We start from the raw sequence: 23848 nt of genomic DNA on the forward strand, positions 1-23848 counted from the left end.
TTTTACTACTGCGCTACCCCCCAAAACAGCTGATTTGAGTGGCAGTGCGGCGGCAGCAAAAAACAAAGACTTGTCTTTTGCTGCTGCACTACGGGTGAATCAGCTGTTTTGTGGGGTAGCGCAGTAGCAAAAGATGTGTCTTTTGCTGCTGCACTACCCTGCAGACCCCTTGAATCACCTGCCCAGGCAGGTGGAGATGCTAGGTGCCAGCCAGTCGCAAAATGCAACTACCGCTCGGCTAATTTTGAATGCTGATTATTGCCACCCAGAGGGGCTACAGTGCATCAACTTAAAACCCAGACCAGTTGTGATATGAAAAGTTACAGGAATTCAGCAGTAGGGTGCACAGATTGGAAATTAAATGTGTCCTGAAACCTTTGCAAGCACAGTATTGAAAGCAGGTCCGTGTGGTCAACCCAGTATAGCACTGTGGACACAAAGCATCATGAATGTGCAATAAAAAGGATTTCCAGAGGATATCTTTGTCCTGCACTATTACGGTTAAGTTATTGAGTGTCAAAAGCCCTTAACAACTTGGGACCACTTTACCTACGGGATCGCCTTGCCTTACATGGACCCATTTGACCACTTCCATCGGTGGAACTGGCACTATGACAGGTGCCACATAATCCCCATTCCACATTTGTAAGAACTCAATTCTTTACTGTGGCAGCGCCTGCATTTTGGAGCTCCCTGCCTATTGAGACCAAGCAAGCGCCTTCAGTGTCCTCTTTTTGGCACCTGCTAAAAACATTCCTGCTTGGACAAGCCTACCCAAATGCTTAGGAAGTTGGGGCAATTTTAATTTGTTGTAGTATTTTAACTTTTGTATGTTTTAAAGTGTGGCTGTACATTTTTCTTGATTTTACTATTTTACCTTTTGTAAAATGTTTTGAGGGGGTTTTCTTTGCAATCAAGCAGTGTATTTATGAAATAAATTAATTGCAAAGCACTGTGCACAACATTGATGAGACTTGTTTCTGAGATACTATACTCCATCTTAAAGAGAGCAGGACACGGATGGGGTTGTTTGGAGTAGATTTTGGGGGCTGCCCAACAGCAGATGGAATGGGACTAGGGAAATCCAGTGGTACCAAAAGTGCAGTAAAGAGTGGTGGCTGAAGCAGAGGGGTCTTTTGCAGGGCAGTTTAAAGTAACAGAGAGGAGAAGTGACTGTCACATTGGTGTTGGTGGCATCCAGCCCCACTGCAGAAAGTCTGGCTAATGTGGTTGAGTGACTCCTTCCCTCTGATTCAAGGGGGAGAACCCTTCAGAGTTGGCAGGGGGTGGAGAGAAGAGAGCTTTGATGGCTTTCTGTCTGCTCCCGGTTTAGTCTAGAGCCAGCTTTCCTCTTTGCTCATCAGCCAGGGGTGTGCTCCTCCCCCCCTTGCTCAGCTGGCAGGACCCCAGACGGCACCAGGCCAGAGGCAGCTTTGAGGCCCCCCCCTCTCTCTCTCCAGTTGAGTTTGAGGAACGCAGGGTCCCTGGTTGATGTGTTGAGAGACTTGGAAAGGTAGTGACACTTACAGTAAGGTTCTTAAGTCCTTTGCAGATCACCTTTACTAAGTGTGGGTGGGTGTTATTGAAAGTTTTGTGGACATTTTGGAAGAGGTACAGCAGCTTGGATGAAACAGTTCTCACTGACTGTGCTTCTTCAACACATTGCTGGAAAGGAAAGGAAATAAGGAGAAGGTTTATAGTTTTAGATGTTGCCATCAAAGAAGGGACATTAATCAGTGTCCATTTCCAGGAAAGGCTGCCGTAATGGAATGAAAATGGTCTAGGCTGCTGCTCCAATTCTCAGTTCACAGAAATGTAGGAAGCTTCCTTGTACTGTCCCATCTACCTCAATACTGTTTACTCTTAGTGGCAGTGGCTCTCCACACTTTCAAGTATGGGGCATTCCAAGTGCTGACTGGAGTTGCTGGGGATCCATCCTGGGACCTTCTGCATGCTAAGCAGATACTGTACTGCAAAACTATGGCCTGGTGTATCCTTGATGCTTCTTGCATGCCTGCGATGTGCTCTCACTCTGGCTCCCCTCTGACAAACAGAACTGCTACAACAGGCAGGACTTGCGGAGAGGCAGTATCTCTTCTGCCTCTCAAGAGACTCCTCAGCTGCGGCTGAAGGTCGCCTGCATGGGAGGTCAGGAAAGGACCTCTTCCTGACCCCTGTCCATTGGCTGACCTCTCCCACTTCAGCCCCTGACCTCTGCCACCCATTCTCATCTTCTTGGTTGAAATGCAAGCCCTCTGGCTCAGCCTTGTGACAGCTTCTGTATTTTTTTCGGTGCCAAATGTCTGTGGCTGCTTGCTTCATCTATGCTCACCAGCCCCAACTGACTTCTTTGGAGGGACCCAAAGGATGACTTGGCAATGGCTGGGCTCACAGTGCTAATCATGCCAGTGAGATTTCAGTTGCTCTGGAATCAGACCCCTTCTGTTGTCTCTTAAAAGGGTTCTCCATGGCAAACCCGGCTTGACTTGCTCAGTGTCTGGATTGGCTGCAAAGGGCTTAGGTCCACGCTTGGATGCCATCGTCTCCGGGGACCATGGGGACAGCAGCACCCCATATCCATTTATTTATTTATTTACACTGCACCACCAGCGCTTGACAAACTCAAGCAAAAAGGCAGATCTCTTCCCCTTAAGGAGCTTACATTCTGATTCATAGGATTGTCAAGTTGGAGGGGATCCCAAGGGCCAACTCCTTGCAATGCAGGAATCTCAGCTAAAGCAACCATGGCATATGGCCATCCAATCTCTGCTTAAAAACCTCCCAACGACAGGGAGTCCACCACCTTCCAAGGAAGACTTTTCCATTCTTGAAAAAGTTCTTACTGTCAGACAGTTCTTTCCAGTGTTTAGTCGGAAGCTCCTTTCTTTCAACTTGAAGCCATTGGTGCAAGTCCTACCCGCCGGGGAAGGAGAAAACAAGCTTGCTCCATCTTCCATGGAACAGCCATTGAGATATTTGAAGATGGCTATCATATCTCCTCTCAATCTCCCCTTTTCCAGCTCCCTCAACCATTCCTCATAAGGCTCTGTTTACAGACCCTTGATCATCTTGGTCGCCCTCCTCTGCACACGGTTCAGCTTGTCAATATCCTTCTTAAATTGCGGCACCCACAACTGGACACAGTATTCCAGATGTGGTTGACGAAAGCAGAACAGAGCAGGGCAAGGGCGAGGAAGTTGGGGCCCTCCGGACTACAGCTCCCATCACCCACAACCACTGGCCTTGCTTGCTGGGGCTGATGGGTGTTGGAAGCTGGGCAGCCCTTACTATTACAGTGAACAAGTTGCTGGGGTGACAGATGCTGGGGGGGGGGGCACAGCAGATTTCCTCCATTCCTCTGTAACTGCCTGCACAGGCTCTGTTGAACAGTGGCAAGCAGGACAGACCAAGATCAGGAGGAAAATGAGGTGGTGGGCAGCAGAGCTGTGGAGAGATGCACATCTGTGAAAGATCCAACTTTGTGGCCACAGGGTAATAATATATGTGCCAGTAGAAGCTGACCCTTATTAGCTTCATCTCCTCAGATTTGTGAAACAGATGGAGAATTGAGAAGGTGGTGCATATACACAGGCCAGCTCACTGAGGAATTCTCTTTTAGGAACAGACGATGCCAGTCTTCTACAAAATCAGACCATTGGCCACCCTGATCCCTGCCAAGCTGTGCATAGGATTCCATGGGTCATGGCTCTCAACCAGGGCCTGCGCTCCTTTGGAGAATTGAAGATGTGATGGAGACTGTCATAGCTCTAAGATATATCTAGCACAGTACTGTCTACAACAGCCTTTCCCAACCCTACCAGGAGATGCTGGGGATAAAATTTGCCAGGGAATCAAACCTTTGCACTCTTCCCACTGAGCAGTGTCCCTGCATCTTCCTTTTTACAGCTCCAGCCTAGCATAATCCACATTCCTTTTCCCAGGGAGACGGATGTGGAGTGCCAGCTTGGGTTGCTGCCTCCATTATCATCATCAAAGGCCTCAGAGCGGGACCAGCTGCTTCTCCAGCAGGTTGCAGATTAACCAGCCCTGCTTATTGTTGGCTATTGATTCACCCACTGAAAATAGAGGCTGCCTTCAGAGGTCTAGGGAATGGCCATGGCCTGAGGGCTGGTGCAGCCCCAGACTGTCAGATTTGTTTGGACTCCTGGCATTTGACCAAATGGTCCCCAGCAGGAACATGCAGCAGGAAAGGAAGACAGAGCCGCATATCAGATTTATTTCCCCCTTCGGCTGGCCGCCTACTTATGCTTCTTGACCCTCCTTTAATAGTGAATCCTGTATGTTGGAAGCCACTAGAATCCTATCTACCTGCACAAAGCTGGCAGCGTGTGTTGCATACGTTGCCAGAAGGTTGTCTTTTTGCCTTCTGGTTTATTAAGAGGCAGGAGCAAAGGACTCTTTAATGACCAAGGCCAGTGTGGTTCTTTCTCCAGCAGCTGGCCCATGGGTCATTGCCCCTGCACCCCATTGACTCTGCAGCCAGCCCACCTGTGGCTCACGGCACCTGTAGTTCTGAGACAAGATCTCCAGATATGCAGTCCTTATCTAGGTTTGAGCTCTTCAGCCATAATGCCTCACCTGTGCAGTAGCCTTGAAAGCATGTTGCAACAAAACTCACCCACAGCACTGAGTCAGCAGGATGAGGAACAGATTCGTTGTTTTTCCTCTGTTGACAGCAATCTGTGTGTTGCACAGGGATAGAGGGGAAATGGGGGTGGGTGGGATGGGAAAATCTTGCAATGCAAGGGGTGCAATCTCTCTCACACACACACCACTCTATATTTCAGAAACTTGTTTGTTTGCAGTGCGTTTGGATACCACTTGAACTACTGTAACCAACTTTTGCATTACAGTTCCCAAGATCAAGAAACAGGTTGTCAACTGCGTCTGGATACGGCTGGGCACCATTTTGAATGAAAATAAGGGACTGAACCTTTAGAAAATGCCGCTTTAGAAAACTGGCCTGACTTCTTTGGTTTCTTAGAATTCTTAGACCATGCTGGGCACAAGGTGCTACATTTGTGTGGTGGAGAGAGAGAGAGAGAGAGAGAGAGAGAGAGAGAGAGAGAGATATTTCTATGCCAAGCTCAGATGCTTACATGTTGAGCACAGTGGTAATCCACCACAGCAGTAGTCAGCTAGGAAGGTTTCTGCTATTGCCAATTCTGCTTTTGTGTGTTGCTGCTGGACATTTCAGACAATGTGTCTTGCATTTCATGGCCTTTTGGCCCCACCATTTATCAGTTTTGCTCGCTTCCATACTCATACATATATGTCCCTGCCAGTTGAAAGTAACACCTTATGCATTTAATGACACAAGGCTTTGGTCCACAAAAGCTCATGCCACAATCAATCTGTTGAGTCTTTGAAGGTTGCTGCAAGATTGCTTTGCATGTTGGCTGGGGCTGAGGAAAGTTGGGAGTCCGACAATATGTGGAGAGCCACAGGTTTCATATCCCAGAAGCCTCTGCAATGTGCAGAAGATCCTTGATAGATGTTCAGAGGTTTCATGCCCCATGTGTTTCCTCTTGAGGCTGTGTTGTTGTTGTTGTTGTTGTTGTTGTTGTTGTTGTTGTTGTTGTTGTTAACACCTGCAACATCACAGTTTCCTCTTCCTCTTGAATCAAGATGTTTTGACTGAGCTGGAAGTTTGAAGGCAAAGAGAATGAGGGACTTGATTTGGGCCTGCAAAAAGTTAAATCTACCAGGACAGTGGTGAAGCTAGGATGCCGGTGGTGGGGGGGGGGCTGTACTGCTTCCTGGAGGGCAGAAGGTTACCCCATCAGGCCAGAAATGGTTAGCCACCCCAGCTCTGGGTCTTGCTCCTCTAGGTTATGTCTGAGCCACAAGGCACTTTCCTTGCTTCCTGTTGACTATAGTTGCGTGCCTCTCTAGATGTTGCTGGACTACAAATCCCATCTGCCCTGGCCACTGGTCATGCTTTCTGGGACTGCTGGGAGTTGTACTTCAGCAACACCTGGAAGGCCGAAGTTTCTCCACACTTGATAGAAAGGCTTTGTAAGGAGAGCTCACTGGGGAAAAGAGACAGTTTCAGCTGAAAGTCTCAAATGTTCTGCCTGGGACCTGACATGTCTGCAGTGGAAGGAAATTCCATAGCAAGGGGGCTGCCAGTGAGTGTGATGCTCATGCAAGATGTTTTGGGCCCAGGTGTGGTACAAAATGCATGTGCTAAAGGTCATTGTTGCAAGCGTGTGTGTGTGTGTGTGTGTGTGTGTGTGTGTGTTGATTCAGCCAACACCAATCTTGTTTGAGCTATTCTTCAAGTGTGTGTGTGTCTGCACATGCACACACATACACACCCCTTAGACTGGATTATGTGGTCAGAAAGGCAGCATTGCTCTGACAACATATAAGGGAGAGAGTAGTCTCTCAGGAATGTGAGACCTGAGCCTTTCAGTGGCTTTATAAATCTACAAACAGCACCTTGAATTGTGTCAAGAAGGCAGTCTGGGAACTTATGTGGATGTTGCAGCAGTGTTGCCGGTGCGTTGCCAGATCTCTTTGTAAGCAAACTGCTTTTCCGTGGGTGGCTCCTCATGCCCTGTTAACATGCAATATGAAATGTCCTTCTTCTGAATACCAGTTGCTGAAAACTGCAGGATGGAACCTTCCCCCCACCCCTGCAGATTGCCACATAGATCAGGTAACACAGAGAGCAGGGGTAGCCCATATTCTGGCCATTCAGATGTTGTTGGACAACAATTCCCCCAACCCTGGCTGGGGGTTAAGGAAGTTAGAGCACAATATGCTGGCCATTCCAGATGTAGTCCATCCATTACCTGCCCAGCCTGTCTGGAGGGCCACGATTCCCCATCCCTAAGGAAAGAAGTACCTGATCTCTCAATGCAGCCTGATATTCCCAGCACTGCAAAATATTTACAGGCAGCTGCAGTGCCTGTGAGATCGGAGAGCAGGCGGCTTGTGAGCAGTACAGTGCTGAGGGAAACAAACAGTGCTATGTCTTATGCCCCCCCACTCTCTGGCTTCCTGAGGATGTGACAGGGTGACAGCCCCCAAAGGGTATTGTTGTGTCATTTGTTGGGAGGGAATGTTTTGTGTTTGTGTGTAGCAGACCAAACTGGTTCACACATGCAGCTACTTTATTATCTTACCACTTGACAACACAATGACTTGCAACTGATGGGAATAAACAATGCTGTGTCATTTAAAATCTCTCTTTCCACCTGCTAAGAAGCTTAGAACTCAAGAAAAGCCGAGCTGGATCAAGCCCAATGCCCATCTGGTCCAGTGTCTTGCTCCCGCAATGGCCAACTAGATGCCTATGAGAAGCCTACAAGTTAGGACTGTTCAGTGCAACAGTCCTCTCCTCCCTTGTGATTCCCAGCTTCAAATAACAAAGGCAGGAGGCAGCTAAACCTGTCCTCGGAGCTGTCCTGGATGTTTGCCCTCTGCCGGCTGAGGAGTAGCTTACTCCCAATGCCAGTGACACCTCTTGACCCTGTTTTGTATGATCGATTCCCCACTCCCAGAGAAGGATGGACTAACACAGGGGTCAGCAAACTTTTTCAGGAGGGGGGCGGTCCACTGTCCCTCAGACCTTGTGGGGGGCCGGACCCACCGCCTCCCGAAAGGCCCCCCCCCCCCCGCCTATGCCACTCACGCTGCAGCCGCCAACGCTGCCTCGTTTTCGGCAGCTTCGGCGTCCTCTGTCTCGGTGGGGTACAGAGCCCACACCACTGGCCTGGGCAGCAGAGGCAGCCTCCACACTGCTGCCGCTTCCTTCCCGCTTGACCACCTTAGCGGGAAGGAAAGGGCGGCGCCCAGAGGCATCCACAGCTTCTGATTGGCTGCAGTAGCTTCCTGCAGCCAATCAGAAGCCATGCCGCATCACGGAAGTCAGTATCCGCACGGCGAGGCCTCTGCGCCATGCCTGCTTAGCGCCGGAACTGACCGAGGGGGCAGCAGGGTGCGCAAGGTTTGCGGGCCAGATTAACGAGCCTGGTGGGCTGTATCCGGCCTGCGGGCCTTAGATTGACGACCTCTGGACTAACATATCCCATTGCTTATTTTGTTGCTGAGAGGATAAAAAGGAGCAGGTTCCTCAAACAGAGATTAGATAAAGGCCTTCCTACCTCCTGTGAAAATATCATCAGAGAGGCTACTTGAGGAAGGGAAGACTCAAGTGTGGTATCCTTGGGTTCCCTGTTAATTATGGGACTGCAACTTCAGACCATGGCAGGGGCAGATATTTCAAAAGGCATGTTTGCATTGTAAATGCAACCCCCTTTAATGCAATCCTGCTCCAAAAAAATTCTGGCAACTATGTAAACTAGTGATCTGCAATACTTATCAACAGGATCATGGGTCATTACTCCCAGATGAATTAATCTGAAATAGCTAATACTCCTGGGGTCTGTACTGACAGACCCTACAGGCAAATCCCTGATAGAATTAGGGGTGAAATTATTGGATTTTGTGGGGCATGGTTGAACAAATATGCAAATGAACCAAGACAGACTTGAGAGAAAAAGTTCTGGAGTTGTTGGGACTGAACCAGTTTTATTACCCAGAGAAACTAAGTTGACAGTTGAAAAGCTCCTCAGTCATGATCTTCTTACATTATTTTTTTTTGTAACTTCCCCCCTCCAAAATCCACAGGAATTAGGGCCCATGACTACACCCTCCTGATATAATGAGCTCCAGTCTCTTTCTTATGCATTCCGTGGAAAAAAAATACCTTCCTTAGTTTGACTTACCATTAGCTTTATTTTGCTGATGTGTTGGGAGATTGAATTTTGATGTCCTTTATATTTTTCCTGCAAAAATTGCCCTCACTGAAAACATATCCCTGGATGCAGAACACAGGTGGCTTGTTCAAATTTTACACTGAATGCAGGTACAAGCTGTCTCTGCACAAGTGTTTGTGTGGAAGGGCGAACACTGATTTGTACAGCTCAGCTATTTGTGTAAATGGCAAACTTGTTGAATGTTACATGTGAATAACTACAGCCATACAGCTCAGCTATTGTGCACATAGATTGTACACTCGTTGAATGCAATGTGAGAATAGCCCTAGTTTTGGGTGCCTTTCAGTAGAGGTCTTAGCTCCCAGTGGGGTTGGTTTTCCTTTAGTAAAGAGAAGCCCCACACAGTGCATTAGTGTTTTCATCAAAACTGCAGACGTTCCCATTCAGTTTAGCATCTCCAGGTCTCAAGAGCTTATTGGCCAAGCCCCAACAACAGGACAAACCCACACTCCATGTTAGAAATCAGGGATAGGCAACGTAAGGCCTGTGGGCCGGATGCTGCCCAATCGCCTTCTCAATCTGGCCCGCAGACAGGAATCAGTGTGTTTTTACATGAGTAGAATGTGTCCTTTTATTTAAAATGCATCTCTGGGTTATTTGTGGAACATAGGAATTCATTCATATTTTTTTTCAAAATATAGTCCAGCCCACCACATGGTCTGAGGGACAGTGGGCTGGCCCAAAAAAGGTTGCTGACCCCTGTTAGAAATCATGAGATGCCTTCCCACCCAAGTTTCACAGCTGTGGTGGAACTTGAGCTGGGCAGATTCTCTTGTTAGGTTTCTCCATGGACATTTGGTTTGTCCTGTGGCTGCAGTTTGGCTTCTCCCTGCATGGACGCCTGCCAGGGAGAATGCTCAGCTGATTTTGTGGGGGTGGTTTGGGGGTAGATGTGCCCCTGCTGTCTCTCCTTCCCTTTCATTCCTCCTTTGGTTCTCGAGGCAGGAGTGGTGTGTTTTTTTTAAATCATTCTGCTGGTTCTCACTGGTGTGAGTTTCTCCAACAGACTTTGAAGTTGGGCTGGGAATCCTGGCAGGCTTCTCTTTATCCCAGTTACTTTGGTCTGGGCTACGAATCAGCAGTCGGCTCCCTGCAGAGATTTGAAAGGGGGGGAGGTGGTTTTGGGTTCCCACCGATTCCCTCCTAGCAGTCGGATGAGTCTGACAGGTTTGCAGCACTGCGGATGTTCTCCTTGCTGTGTGCCACCCACCCCCTCTGTTCCGATATTGTGGGGCTCTTGCTGCCACTGCTGGGTATCTTAAGCTCTTTCCCAGGCCTCTTTCTGGGCCCCAGGAGGGGTGGCTTCACTGCCTGCTTGCAGCTGCTGAATTGTACACCTGGCTGCCTACACAAGGGCCCTTTGTCCTGCACCAGGGAGCTCTGAAGAGTGGGTGGGGGGGGTAGGGTAGGGGAAAGGGAGAATAGGGAGGCTGCCAGGAGTTGGGGAACAGAATGGGAGAGAGGAACCTGGCATGGATATCGTTCCAGGCTAAATAAGCCGGAAGCAATAATTTGAGCCTGCAGGTAAAACAAACAGACCTGCTAGTGGGCTGGGGGCTCTCAGGAAGACCACTGAGATGCATCATTACAGAACACAAGGAGAAAGGCTACTAAGGAGTAGATTTCTCCTATCAGAACTGCCAGCAGCTCACAGCATTTCTTTACTGCAAGCCCACATTGTTCTGGACTCCAAAAACTTATCATTCCATCTATTCCCAGTGTTCAGGTTCAGGTGTGAGTGTCATTCCATTTGTAGCCAAAATGACACTGTCCTCCCAGGAGAGTGTTACAGGAATTTATGTAAAGGTTGCGGGGGGGTTGCCCCTCCAGCATACATCATACACACACACCCCATGTACCAAACTCAACACAATCACTCCTGCAAATGTCCCCGCAAAACACTTCATCACAGTTTTTTCCTATCTCTATTCAAAGGGCCCCTGCTGCACATTAGCAAATCCAACAATTCACTGATAAATGTGTCTATGTACTGGCTCACTGGGAAAACTTTAGAAAGTCATATAAAGTCGCTCCAGTATGGATTTGCACCATTCCAACTTTGTTCTGTTCAGGAAACGAATAGCTACCAAGGGGGGAGTCTGGGATGTGAGCAGCCATAATCCCTCAAGCCTGAGACGAGGTACTCAGCAGCCTCTTGTACAAGAGATCATCACTGGCATCCTGGCAGGTGGATGTCAGACAGGCAGTCATCCCATGGACAATGGCAAACCACCCAGGAATGGATTAGGAGTGTGATAACCTGACCAGAAAACCAGGAACTTGTAAATATTCCTACTGTATCACTTGATGGGTGTGTGGTGGTGGGTAAGGGAGGTTGGGGGCAAACCTGATGAACCGGTTTCTACCAGAAAACCCCTCACTGTTTGTGACATATTTATGATGTATCTGTGATGTATGCATGATGCTTCACCTGAGTGTTCATGAGAAAAAGGGAAAACTTATAAGGAAACAGTGACAGCTGGAAGGGATTTTGCGGGGGCACAAAAAGGCAAGTTGTGGGGCTCCAATTTATGGGAGGGGAAAGTGGGCCCCAAAGGTAGAAGCTCAATGAGCCTGAGGCAATCTGTGGGTAGCCCCTTCTGGAACAGGAGTTTAAGGGTGGGAGGAGCTTAGTCAGGCTCAAGGTGCATCTGGCTTAGACTCATCCTTTTGCTTCCTGCTCCCTTTCTTTACACAGTGCCAGTGTCCTCGTGGGAGCACCCAAGGCCAACACAAGCCAGGTGGACATTATGGAGGGGGGTGCTGTCTACTACTGTCCCTGGCCCCTTGGCGAAAGCAGCTGTATACCCATTGAATTTGACAGCAGCAAAGGTAAGCGGGATGTGTGGGGTTGGGAGGTGCCAATGGTAAGGGCTGGCTAACTGGCTGGCTACTTGCCCATCCTCATCCACCTCCAATTTTTACTCTGATTTTCAGTCGTAATAATAAGAATAATAATTTATTATTTGTACTCCACCCATCTGACTGGGCTTCTCCAGCCACTCTGGGCAGCTTCCAACAAAGATTAAAAATACATTAAAATGTCACACATTAAAAACTTCCCTGAACAGGGCTGCCTTCAGATGTCTTCTAAATGTCAGGTAGTTGTTTATCTCTTTGACATCTGATGGGAGGGCGTTCCACAGGGAGAGTGCCACCACCAAAAAGGCCTTCTGCCTGGTTCCCTGTAGCTTTGCTTCTCACAGTGAAGGAACCATCAGAAGGCCATCGGCGCTGGACCTCAGTGTCTGGGCAGAACGGCTACTCCAGATTCCCCGAATTCCCACTTCTTCTTTCTTCCCTACTTAATTCAGAGAATAAAGGCAACTGTGTCAGTCTATAAGAGCAATTACAAAATCCATAGTAGGACAAAGCCTCTATTAGGCCAACCAGAATTGCATGCAAGCTTTTGAATTCCCCAGAATGCTTCATTGGCTTGGATGGTGAACAGGGGAATGCAGCCGGCTTCTGTTTATGGTCACGGTCTTAAGAGGTATGTTAGACTGTGATCAGAGGTACCTGCCCAAATTCCCCTTGTCAGAAACACCAAAGCCCAGCTCCATACTCAAATGAGGCAACTGCAGGGGCAGGGGAGTCTTTAGCATACGTGCTGCCGGGGTGCAAAGATCCGCCCAGCGCCCCACAAGCGCTGCCATTGTGATCTTTGGTAAATGAGTGCATAAAGTCCTTTAGTGAAATAGTAGCCATACATTTCGGTAATACCTACGTATATATGTATTTTGTTTTTCTAGCTCAATCAAAATTATTTATTATTTCATAACAGGTAGATAGTTAAGAGCTTAGGCTGCTTCAGCGGTGGGTGCCTGGCAACCCCCAGAATTCTGCGCCCAGGTGCCCTGCACCCCTTGCACCCCCGGGTAAAGGCGGCCCTGTGCAGGGATTCTTCATGAATTTATTTGCGAGTGTGTTGTCAGGGACCTGTGTATTCCTGACACATGGAGCTTATGAGTGTGAGAGTGTAGTCCTGGATTAAAGGCATAGGAGCCAAATCCTAGGGGCTAAGGTCCCTTTGCCCCGCCCCCATTAAATATTTGAGGTTGATGGGCATTGCCATTCAAATGGTGTGTGTGCACCGTGACATGTGATCAGGACAGGCCTTACCTGCCCCCTCCCCAAATATTTTATTCAAGTCACAGGGTAGAAGAGTCATGCAGTCCCTAGAGAGCTGGGGTGATTAGGAGAGCCAGACATTTGCAAATTAAAGCAACTGTGGTGAGCACCACACACACCTTGTAGCTAAGCACACATTGCAGCCTGTTTGACTGACTACAACAGGAGCAGCAGGGAGAAAGGGGGAGTGCCTCTGTGGCAGCATGGGCATCCACAGGGGTGAACCCCTGGATTAAAGTGTTGGACCCAAGTTCTGAAGAGACCCAGGTTCTAAATTCCCCTGCAGCCATGAAGGCAAATGTGGATGAGCAAAGGAAGTTGCCTTACACCATGTCAGACCAGTGCTCCATCTAGCTTCAGTATTCTCTATCTCAGAGTTTCTCCAGTTGTTGTTTTTTGGACTACAATTCCCATGATCCCTGACCACTGGTCCTGATAGCTAGAGATGATGGGACTTGTAGTCCAACAACAACTGGAGACCTAGGTTTGGGAAACCCTGATCTACACCGATTCTCTAGGTTTTCAGGTAGGGCTGTTCCCTAGCTCAACTTGGAGGCACTAGGGATGGAGCCTAAGACCTTTTGCATCGAGAGCATGCATGCTACCTTCGAACAGCTTCCCTTCCGCACAGCTGGGTAAGCTGGGCTGATGAAAGGCTGGTCACTGTCTCTCAACCCATCCCACCTCACAGGGTTATTGTGGGTGGGGGGGGGAGAATGGTGTACTGTGAACTTCTGCAGGAAGGTTGGAGTGAAAATACAACAAAAACACAGAACTAATCTTGAATAAAGAGATCAAAAGCCGCCCACAGGCAGAGTAAAGTGCAAATGTTGACAGTCTCCCTTTAGGTTCAAAGGCATTCTGTGTTGTGGGAGAAGAAAAGGGTCCAAACCAGGGGTCAGCAAACTTTTCAGCAGGGGGCCAGTCCACTGACCCTCAGACCTTGTGGGGAGCCGGACTATATTTTTTTTTGGGGGGGGGGAATGAACGAATTCCTATGCCCCACAAATAACCCAGAGATGCATTTTAAATAAAAGGACTCATTCTACTCATGTAAAAACATGCTGATTCCTGGACCGTCCGCCAGCCGGATTTAGAAGACGATTGGGCCAGATCCGGCCCCGGGCCTTAGTTTTCCTACCCATGGTCTAAACTGCCCCACCCCTGTAACTTTGTGGCTCAGAAAGGCCTGGACTTTAGTTGGCCTGGCCTGGCCTGGGGCTTTCCTGTCTGGCCGCTTGGCTCTGTGTTGACTTGGCTGGTCCCCAGTGGACGTGGGCCAGAGAGAGTTTCCTTGGCTCAGCTGAGAACAAGAGATCAGATTCCAGCCAGAGAGCCAAACAGGCCATAGCTCAGGGAGCCCCTACGTCCGCGTAGGCCTGAATCTGCGAACTACTCTCCAGGTGGCTGGTAAAATCTTGGGGACTGGTGTGCTGAGAGCAAGAGAGAACAATACTTTTCTTTTAATCCTCCCGAAAGTGAGCATTTTATTTCCACAGATGTTTCTTTTTTTTCAGGCAGAATTGCTGAAAGCAAAAAAATGAGTCATTACAAGGATACTAATTTCTGGAGCTTTTAAATTGAATACTTCCTCCCTCCCCAGAAACTACAAATACAGTGGTGCCCCGCAAGACGAATGCCTCACAAGACGGAAAACTCGCTAGACGAAAGACTTTTCCGTTTTGGAGGTGCTTCGCAAAACGAATTTCCTATGGGCTTGCTTCGCAAGACGAAAATGTCTTGCGAGTTCCTGCGGGTTTTTTTTCCTTTCCCCCCCTTTTTCTAAGCCGCTAATAGCGCTAATCCGCTAAGCCGTCAATGGGCTTGCTTCCCAAGATGAAAAAACCGCTAGACGAAGAGACTCGCGGAACGGATTCTTTTCGTCTTGCGAGGCACCACTGTATGGCAATGTAAAAAAAAATGAGCTGGAAAATCTACAGCTGAGCTGGGGAGCCTGTGCCCCCTCCAGATGTTGTTGGACTCCAACTCCCATCAGCCCCTGTCAGCACGGCCAGCCATCAAGGATGTTGGGAGCTGCAGTCCAGCAACTTCTGGAAGGCCACAGGTCCACCAGCCCTTGTCTAGGGCAACTGATTGGTAAGGCTTTTTGTTTTCCTGCACAGTCTTCTCAGAAGTAAATCTCAGTGAGGTAAATGAAGCCTATGCTCAAGTACCTGAGTATGCAGAATAGCTCTTAATGAGACTTTTAATCCCAGGGTCATGGGTTTGAGCCCCACGTTGAGCAAAAAGATTCCTGCATTGCAGGGGGTTGGACTAGATGACCCTGGTGGTCCTTTCCCAACTCCACGATTCTATTTTTTTTTAAAATAAATATTTATTAAAGTTTTTGAATACAATACATAAATAATAAACAACATTACTTATATCATAACATAGTTTCATCACTTCTTTGGACTCCCTCACGTCTCCCGCTCCCACTTACATCGTTATAAAATTTTTTCAAGCAAATTATCATCTTGTTTAGAACCTTATATCCGCTCATTTAAATAAAATCTAGCAGTTCTCCAAAAAATTTATATTTTCCTTAATCTCACTTATCGTCAAATTCAAATCTAATTCAGTGGTGGACAGTTATTTATGATCTAGCATCCTTCTTAACATTCAACCAAATTACAATATTTTTGTAGATAAATCTTAAATTTCTTCCAGTCTTCTTCAACCCTCTCTTCTCCCAGGTCTCGGATTCTGCCAGTCATCTCGGCCAATTGCATATAGTCCATCAGCTGCATCTGCCACTCTTCCAGTGTGGGTAGATCTTGAGTTTTCCAGTTCTTAGCGATGAGTATCCTTGCTGCCGTTGTTGCATACATAAAAAATGTTCGGTCCTTCTTTAACACCTTCTGGCCGACCATACCCAGAAGGAAGGCTTCTGGTTTCTTAGTGAAGGTATACTTAAATACCTTTTTCAACTCATTATAAATCATTTCCCAGAAGGCCTTCACTTTAGGGCAGGTCCACCAAAGGTGAAAGAATGTTCCTTCATTTTCTTTACATTTCCAACATTTATTATCAGACAAATGGTATATTTTGGCAAGTTTAACTGGGGTCATGTACCATCTGTATATCATTTTCATTACATTTTCCTTCAGAGCATTACACGCAGTGAAGTTCAGCCCAGTGGTCCACAACCTTTCCCAGTCCTCAAACATAATGTTATGCCCAATGTCCTGTGCCCACTTTATCATAGCCGATTTAACCATTTCATCTTGTGTATTCCATTTTAACAGCAAGTTATACATTCTTGATAATACCTTAGTCTTTGGTTCTAACAATTCTGTTTCCAACTTCGATTTCTCCACCTGGAACCCTAACTTTTTGTCATTTTTAAAAACTTCTTTAATCTGAGCGTAATGTAACCAGTCTCGCACTTTATCCTTCATTTTCTCCAAACTCTGCAATTTCCAATTGTCTCCATCTTTTTCTAATATTTCCCAATATTTTGGCCATTTGGCCTCCATATTGGGTCTTTTTCGGGCCTTAGCTTCCAGAGGAGAAAGCCACCTTGGAGTTTTGTTTTCCAATAAGTCTTTATATTTTGTCCAGACATTAAACACTGCTTTTCTGACAATATGGTTCTTAAAGGCCTTGTTAATCTTAACTTTGTCGTACCATAAGTATGCATGCCAACCAAAAGCATTATTAAAACCTTCCAAATCCAGTACATCAGTGTCTTCAAGAAGTAGCCAATCTTTTAGCCAGCAGAAAGCTGCGGCCTCGTAGTACAACTTTAAGTCTGGCAGGGCAAAGCCCCCTCTTTCTTTCACATCAGTTAATATCTTAAACTTAATTCTGGGCTTTTTGCCCTGCCAGACAAACTTAGAAATATCTCTCTGCCACTTCCGGAAGCACTCTGTCTTGTCCACAATCTGTAGTGTTTGAAACAAAAACAACATTTTTGGCAATACATTCATCTTAATAGCAGCAATTCGGCCTAACAAAGAAAGTTTCAATTTTGTCCAACTGTCTAAGTCTCTCTTAATTTCTGACCAACATTTTTCATAGCTATCCTTAAATAGACTCAGATTTTTTGCTGTTATATTTACCCCTAGGTACTTTACTTTTTTAACCACATTCAATTCTGTCTCTCTCTGAAACCGTTCTGACTCTGTATCTGTCAAGTTTTTTTCCAACACCTTGGTTTTCTGTTTGTTTAATTTAAATCCCGCCACCCGACCAAAGTCCTGAATCAATTGTAGTACTCTTTTCGTACTAGATTCTGGCTCCTGCAGAGTCAAAACTAGGTCATCTGCAAAAGCTTTAAGTTTGTATTGTTTCGCTCCGACCTGAATTCCTTCCACCAACCGGTCCCCTCTAATCATATTCAAGAGCACCTCCAGAACCGAAATAAATAGCAAAGGGGAAATAGGGCAGCCTTGTCGTGTTCCTTTTTCGATTTTAAACTCTTCTGTAACCACATTGTTAACTATCAATTTAGCCTTTTGTTCTGAGTATATTGCATCAATCCCATTCTCAAAACCCCGTCGCACTCCCATTTCTTTTAGATTTCCCTTCATAAATTTCGCAACTCCACGATTCTATGGTTCTGTTGAACTGCAGCCCTGACATCCATATTTGGAGCCCACATAATCCTTGGAAGGCAAAGAACTTTGTTAACTGAATAAGCAAAATGGACTGAATGTCTTATAAGAAACAGTAAGGGTCGCAGGTTCGGTGACAAAAACACAGGCCAAATTCTTATATATACAGTATGTCATGGCATTTTGAGATATGTGTTGTTGGGTTTGATCTCATGCCCATTTGGGATGAGAGAAGGCTGTGCTGCAGATTCTGTTTTGTTTTGAACTGCATTCACAAATGAAACAAAAGTATCACAGCAGCTGTCAAAGTAGCGCTGGAAAGATTCCTGTTCTAGGGACTCCTTGTTTCATGTTTTGTTTATTACTGTTTTATTCCCTGCCTCTTTCCTCCGTGAAGCTGAAGCACAGTGCCCTCCCCCACCCCCACCCCAGTGATCCGATCTTTGCAACAGTCCTGCGAGAGGCCATAGCTCATGGTCAGCCATGGCCCAGTAGGGATTTCAGCCCGAGCTTCCTCAGACCTGATCCATTGCACGCTAGCAGCACAAAACGCTCCACCCCCTGGCTTACTGTGAGCGGGAGGGTGGCGGCTGAGGGCAGAGCCAAGGTCCCTAATATCTCCAGACAGGTGTAGCCCTGGAGAGTCACTGCCTCTCCGTGTAGGCACTACAGTCAGACCTCGGGTTGAAGTAGCTTCAGGTTGAGCGCTTTCGGGTTGTGCTCCGTGGCGACCCAGAAGTAACAGAACGTGTTATTTCCGGGTTTTGCCTCTCACGCATGTGCAGACGCTCAAAATGATGTCACGTGCATGCACAGAAGTGGTGAATCACGACCCGCGCCTGCGCAGACGCAGGTTACATTCGCTTCAGGATGCGAACAGGGCTCCGGAACGGATCCCGTTCGCATCCAGAGGTACCACTGCACTGAGCTAGGTAGACCCAACGGTCTGACACAGTCTATGGTAGCTTCCCATGTTGTGGCTTCTTCATGTGTCTATGGAGTAAAACAGATTTTTGAAAACTTACTTTCTTGAGGGAATCCTTTCCACATCTGTTTCCCAGCTGAGGACTCCTTGCACATTGCAAAGGCTTGTGGGGAATGGTCTGGGGCTCTGTCTGAGGAGCACTGGTCAGCCTGTTCTCTCTCATCGCGGCCCCTGCTTCCTTCGGGCGGGCTGTGAGTTGCAGGGAAAGATCAAGCATGGCAAGGAAGCGCGTCTGCCATTGCCAATCATCTTCTCACTGCAGAAACCTTGAGAGGCATCCAAGGCACCTCAGAGTTTCCTGGATTGGAGTTTGAAGAACGACTGGAGTGGAGATCACACCATTAGGGAGGGTTGTGGGGCCTAAGTGGTTTTTGATTAACAAGAACAACCTCCCCCCCCCCCCCCGTCCCTGGTCCTGCCCTCCTCCTCCTCTTCCAGTCTCCTCTTCCCCACCAGATGGGAACAATGGGAAATCTTGAAGGGGAAAATGGGCAGCAGTGCTATGTTATGAAATATTTTCTCTTTCTGAATAAACAGGGGAGGGATTTCTGGAGCATTGTTCACAGTGGCGGTGTGGGATTTTTGAAATTGCAAACTGCAGGGATTGTTGATTTTTCAGGCAGTGATGTGAATTAAAGAAGGGTGGAGGGGCGGGCTGGAAATGCCCACGTGGAACCAAATTGTATTTTTGGCAGTTCCTTTAGTTTAGAGTAAATTGAGAGAGGGAGAGAATTGGAAATGCCCTTAATGGATGAGAAGTAGCTTGTGAGACTTGGCATTTGTCTTCTGGGGTCACTGCCTGACTGTTTCTTTTGCAAGAAAGGGATTAAGTGTGGTGCTCGTTCCTGCAAGATCTGAGGGTATTATCACTACATCCCATTGGATTGATATGAAGGGCCTTGTATGAACCAGAGCCAGTGGGCTGGGGATGCCTCTTCTGGTCTGGATCAAAACCAAAGGCAACAACTGCTGGGAGAATAGCAAGCTCACAGCCTCAGATCAGGTGGTTTCCCACAAGCTCCATCCCACCCCCTAAATGAAAACGGGAAGCCCCCTTCCCTCTTAGCACTCCACATGGATTTAGTACATTTTCTGCATAAGCTGCTGATCTGGACCTGATTGGAAAAAGTGGAGAAACATTCAGGGCTGTGGGGGGACAACCTTTCTGTGGGTGGGCAATTCTCTGCAGCAGGAGTGGTGGCAGGATCCTGTCGCACCTGAGGCTGAGATGGGGCAGAATTTCTAGAATTTCCTAGGCCCCCCTCAGAAGCCGGAGCCATGACTAGTGCAGGGGTGTATGGGCTGCCACATCGGAGGGTGAATACATTTGGCCCACAAATCACCTTCATTTAGTTAGTTTCTGGCAGTTGCCTTGTGAAAGACAGTATTTGTTGTATTGGTTATGTTTTTTTATAGTCCCTCCTCCCACTACCGCCCAGTAAATATAAAAATACAATACAATATGCAAACAACATACATATTGCAATATGTTGGTTATTCTTATGCTTTATTTATGTATTTCAATTTTTTATATTAAGTTTTTATTTAGTTGATATCATGACCTATAAAACACAGAACCATTGACACTGATTTTCATGATTTAAATAAAAAGTAGTGTGTCCTGGCTTGCAGTTTGGGAATTAACCAAATGGGGCAATGATCACATCTAAGGAAAACAGTGAAAAAGTGGAGATTTTGGAAGTATTTGTGGTGGTGGGATGGAGCCAGAGAAGGCAACAAGTCAGGCAGATGGGGAAGATGTAGGAGGAGTAGAGGCTGAAGAGACCCGGAGCTGCAGTGCAGAAGGTCCCAGGTTCCTATCCCAGCATCTCTAGGTAGGTCTGGGAAAGATTCCTTCCTGGTCTGAATTCCTGGATGGCTGCTACCACTCTGAGGACAATATCAGGGTAACAATAGTGCTTAGTGTTCAAAGTGCTTTGCATTATCTTGAAATCTTTACAACATCCCTGTAAGGCAGGACAGCATTGTTATTCCCAAAATTATAGAAAAGAGACAGGCTTCCAAGACTGAGAGATAGCAGTTCACCAACAGCCAACCAGCAAATTCACAGATCAGCTGAGAGTTGAACTGCTCATAGCTCATGTTCTGAACCATTATGTTCAAGTGCAGACTTGTAAGGAGTGATTGAAAATGCAGTGCAGAACCACCGTGGTACGCGGCGCTTCCTGGGCCTGCTTGCCTTCCTCACTGGTCAAAGAACCAATGCTCTGACTTGGTATAAGGTGCCTTCCTATTTACTCTCCACCAAGAGGCCAGAAATTCTCAAATCATATTCTATGCTCTGAGAGGAGCTGAGTTGCGCCTCGGTGGGGAAGGGGAAGGCTGTTTTTAAATGCATCCATCACTCTAGGCTTCTTGTTCTCCCTCTCTTTCTTTGCCAATACAGTGGTACCTCTGGTTGCAGATGGGATCCGTTCCGGAGTGCCGGTTGGCTCCTGAGGTTTCTGCAACCAGAGGGACTGCTTCTGCACGTGCGCATGTGGCAAAAACCCAGAAATATACTTCCGGGTTTGCCACGTACATATCCCAAAGTTTACGTAAGTGGAGGGATACGTAAGCGGAGGTACAGCTGTATGTGAGTAGTGGCATCAACCCCTGGAAGAGAATAAAAGGCACAACTCAGTCTCCTCATACTGCTTTGCACTTGATGGATGGCGGGTGATTCCCAGAAACTTCCCCCATGCCCCCAAAGTATGGTCCAGTCCCAGAATCCTGATGTTCCTGGGCAAAGGGGAGGTCAGGATACCTGGGGCCAATAGTCCTTGGGTTATCCCATAGAAAACACAGGAAAGCAGCATAGCAACATGGAAAGCTACCTTGTGCTGAGTCAGATCATTAATCCATCTAGCTCAGTGTTGCTTACACTGATTGGCAGCAGCACTTCAGGGTTTCAGACAGGAGTCTTTTGCACCTAGGACTTTCTGCATGCAAGGCAGATGTTCTTGCCACCAAGCTACAATCCTTGTTCGAGGGGCTGACTGAAATGATAGTGTATATGATTTACATCATCTGTCTCTGCCTATCCACCTTCTTTCAACAGTGAGAGTAAAATTTTAATCCAGAATGCTGGAAGGAAGCTGTGTCCCGGGTATCTGAAAGCCTTTGAGGAACACTGATCCAGACCCCTTTGTGTTCTCTGTCCAGCAGGATCCCGCATGGAGGACTTTAATGGGATGGTGGAGCAAATGGAGTTCAAATCGCTGCAGTGGTTTGGAGCCACAGTGCGGTCACATGGCAGCTCCATCCTGGTAAGAGCGGAGTCGTGGTATGAATTTGGGAAAGCGCATAAGCAATTGGTTGACCGGGGGGACCCAGGGCATCTCCAGATGGTCACAATTTTGCAGGAAAGATTTAAGCGCATACCAGAACTCTAGGTCTGTACGTTGGAAATGGATTGAAGTGCTCTGTCACCCTAGCACAACAAATTTGGTTTTGGGAACTTTTTGCAGTTTGGGTCATGACAGAAAAGTGTGTTGAAAAATGTGTGATAAATGAATATATAATGGGAAGATGTTTAAAAGACCCCACAAGAAGATCAAGATGAATGCTCATTGCCCTATAACCTCGCTGCAAACAAACCAGCATGAAGGCTCAATAAAGACCGGATATAATTTAGCCTTTGCATAAATGTTGTGGAAACACATCAGGATGAATGAGCAAATAGCGTGTCGCCAGGGTGGGGGGTGGGGCTCAGTAACAACAGCCCACGCCGGGTCATGTTTTGTCTTTAGCTGCTTCTTCCTTCCCATCACAGGCCCCCTCTGTAGCATGGTAGCTGTGAGAGCTCCTGCCTCAGTGGCTTCTGGAGCTGCCATAGCTAAGTTCTAGACACTCCTGGCTTGTGTGCTACACAGATGTGATCTATGTGCCTTCCATGGCCCAAAGTTGCATGTTTCTTGAATATTTGATAACCAGGGCTAACGGTGCCTCTGTATTAGCACTGGTGAAACCAGATCCCTCTGAACTGGAGAGCGAAAACTGCCACTTTCCCAATTTTTTGCTGGGTTCTTTTAAGGCTGCCATTCTGTGCACCCATACCCAGAAGGAAGCCCTGCTGGTGTTATATACAAAAATTGCCCTTTTCCCTTATGGGGTATCCAAGAGCCCATATAGTCCTTACATAGGTTCCCTATTGGTAGGAGAGAATAACAGAGGCCAACCAGAGAATATTGAGAAGCAAAGCAGCTAGTAAGCTTGATCTTTATTGATCTGTTGCAACAGGGTGCTCCCCTCACCCGCAGGAGAGAGGAGGAACCCCGAAAATGGTGCACAAGGCCTTATAAAGACTTTTGAAATTGCCACCCTGTAGATCAAGACCACCCCCAGAAACATCATGCATACATCACAGAAGGGGTGTAACCTAAGACCACCCCTCAGATACATCACACCTACATCACAGAAAAGGCGGTCTAAACAGAAATTTGAATGTTTTTCTCCTGTCCTTGTTTATCTCCTGTCTGGCAGGTTACTTGATTGGATACCCTGGGGAGCCTGGCCAGTCTTTTGTAATGATAAATACTTAGTTCCTGGGCCAGGTCACAGGCACAGGCTCACCCTATTCAAACACAGACATACCCTTAAGGATTTGTGAAGGAAAAGACAATGGGAGGTTTCCCACTTTGACCTTGCAGAGAAAACATTTACTCAGTTTAGGAATCAAAATGGTTCCAGTTCGGTCTTTCTGTGCTGATCTATGTATGTGCTTGGTTGGTAACTTATGAACATTACCATATATCTAAGACCATAAAATTCCTACCACACTGGTCGCAGTGGGCGACTGGGCTGAGCCACTGGGCTGGAAACCACAGGAGGGCAGAATGCTCATGTGCTCAGGTCATGGATGCAAATTTCTCAGAGCAGGCCACTGGTTGGCCACTGTGAGAACAAGATGCTGTTACACTGTTGAGTAAACATTCACAGGATTGCACTGTAAGAAACCCAGGAATCTCCAATGCGGCAATGCCATTTCTTCCCTTCTAGATTCCTTGCATATCTAAGTCCACCCACCCACACAGACACACAGACACACAGAGGCCAGGTATTCCCAGTGTCAGAAACCCCTGTTTTGGCTACTGTTGCAATGCTGTGTCCTGCTGTGATCAAAGTCCATTGATAAAGTTTGTGACAAACTGATGTAGACTTGAAGGAAGATTTCATACAATAATACTGATCTTCCTCTGTCTAAAGAGGCTGTCTGGTTCCTCTAAAAAGAGATGGGTGAGCAGGGGGAACTTGATCTCCTTATTAATCCCCTCCCAACCAAGTTTTATTTTCTTTCTTCTTTAAAAAATGTCCTTTTTGAAATACACACCCCAATCTCCCCAGTACTAAGAGTATCAGAT

At 47.1% G+C, this 23848-nt stretch overlaps 1 protein-coding gene across 3 annotated transcripts in view; it reads left to right on the top strand.

The window, feature by feature from the left end:
* ITGA5 (integrin subunit alpha 5) overlaps positions 1-23848 on the top strand; it is a 72492-nt gene that overhangs the window by 11056 nt on the left and 37588 nt on the right. Inside the window, exons 1-3 of one of the 3 annotated variants that reach the window (XM_081851714.1) lie at positions 11327-11367; positions 11509-11642; positions 21651-21754. In XM_081851714.1, the coding sequence (XP_081707840.1) occupies positions 11342-11367; positions 11509-11642; positions 21651-21754 (264 nt within the window). In that variant the 5' untranslated portion in view covers positions 11327-11341. Of the gene's footprint in view, positions 1-11326; positions 11368-11508; positions 11643-21650; positions 21755-23848 lie in introns of those variants that run through there. The other 2 variants (XM_081851715.1, XM_081851713.1) reach the window with 2 other exon arrangements.

Source organism: Podarcis erhardii, assembly GCF_964252035.2.
Source record: "Podarcis erhardii genome assembly, chromosome: 2".
NCBI lineage: Eukaryota > Metazoa > Chordata > Lepidosauria > Squamata > Lacertidae > Podarcis > Podarcis erhardii.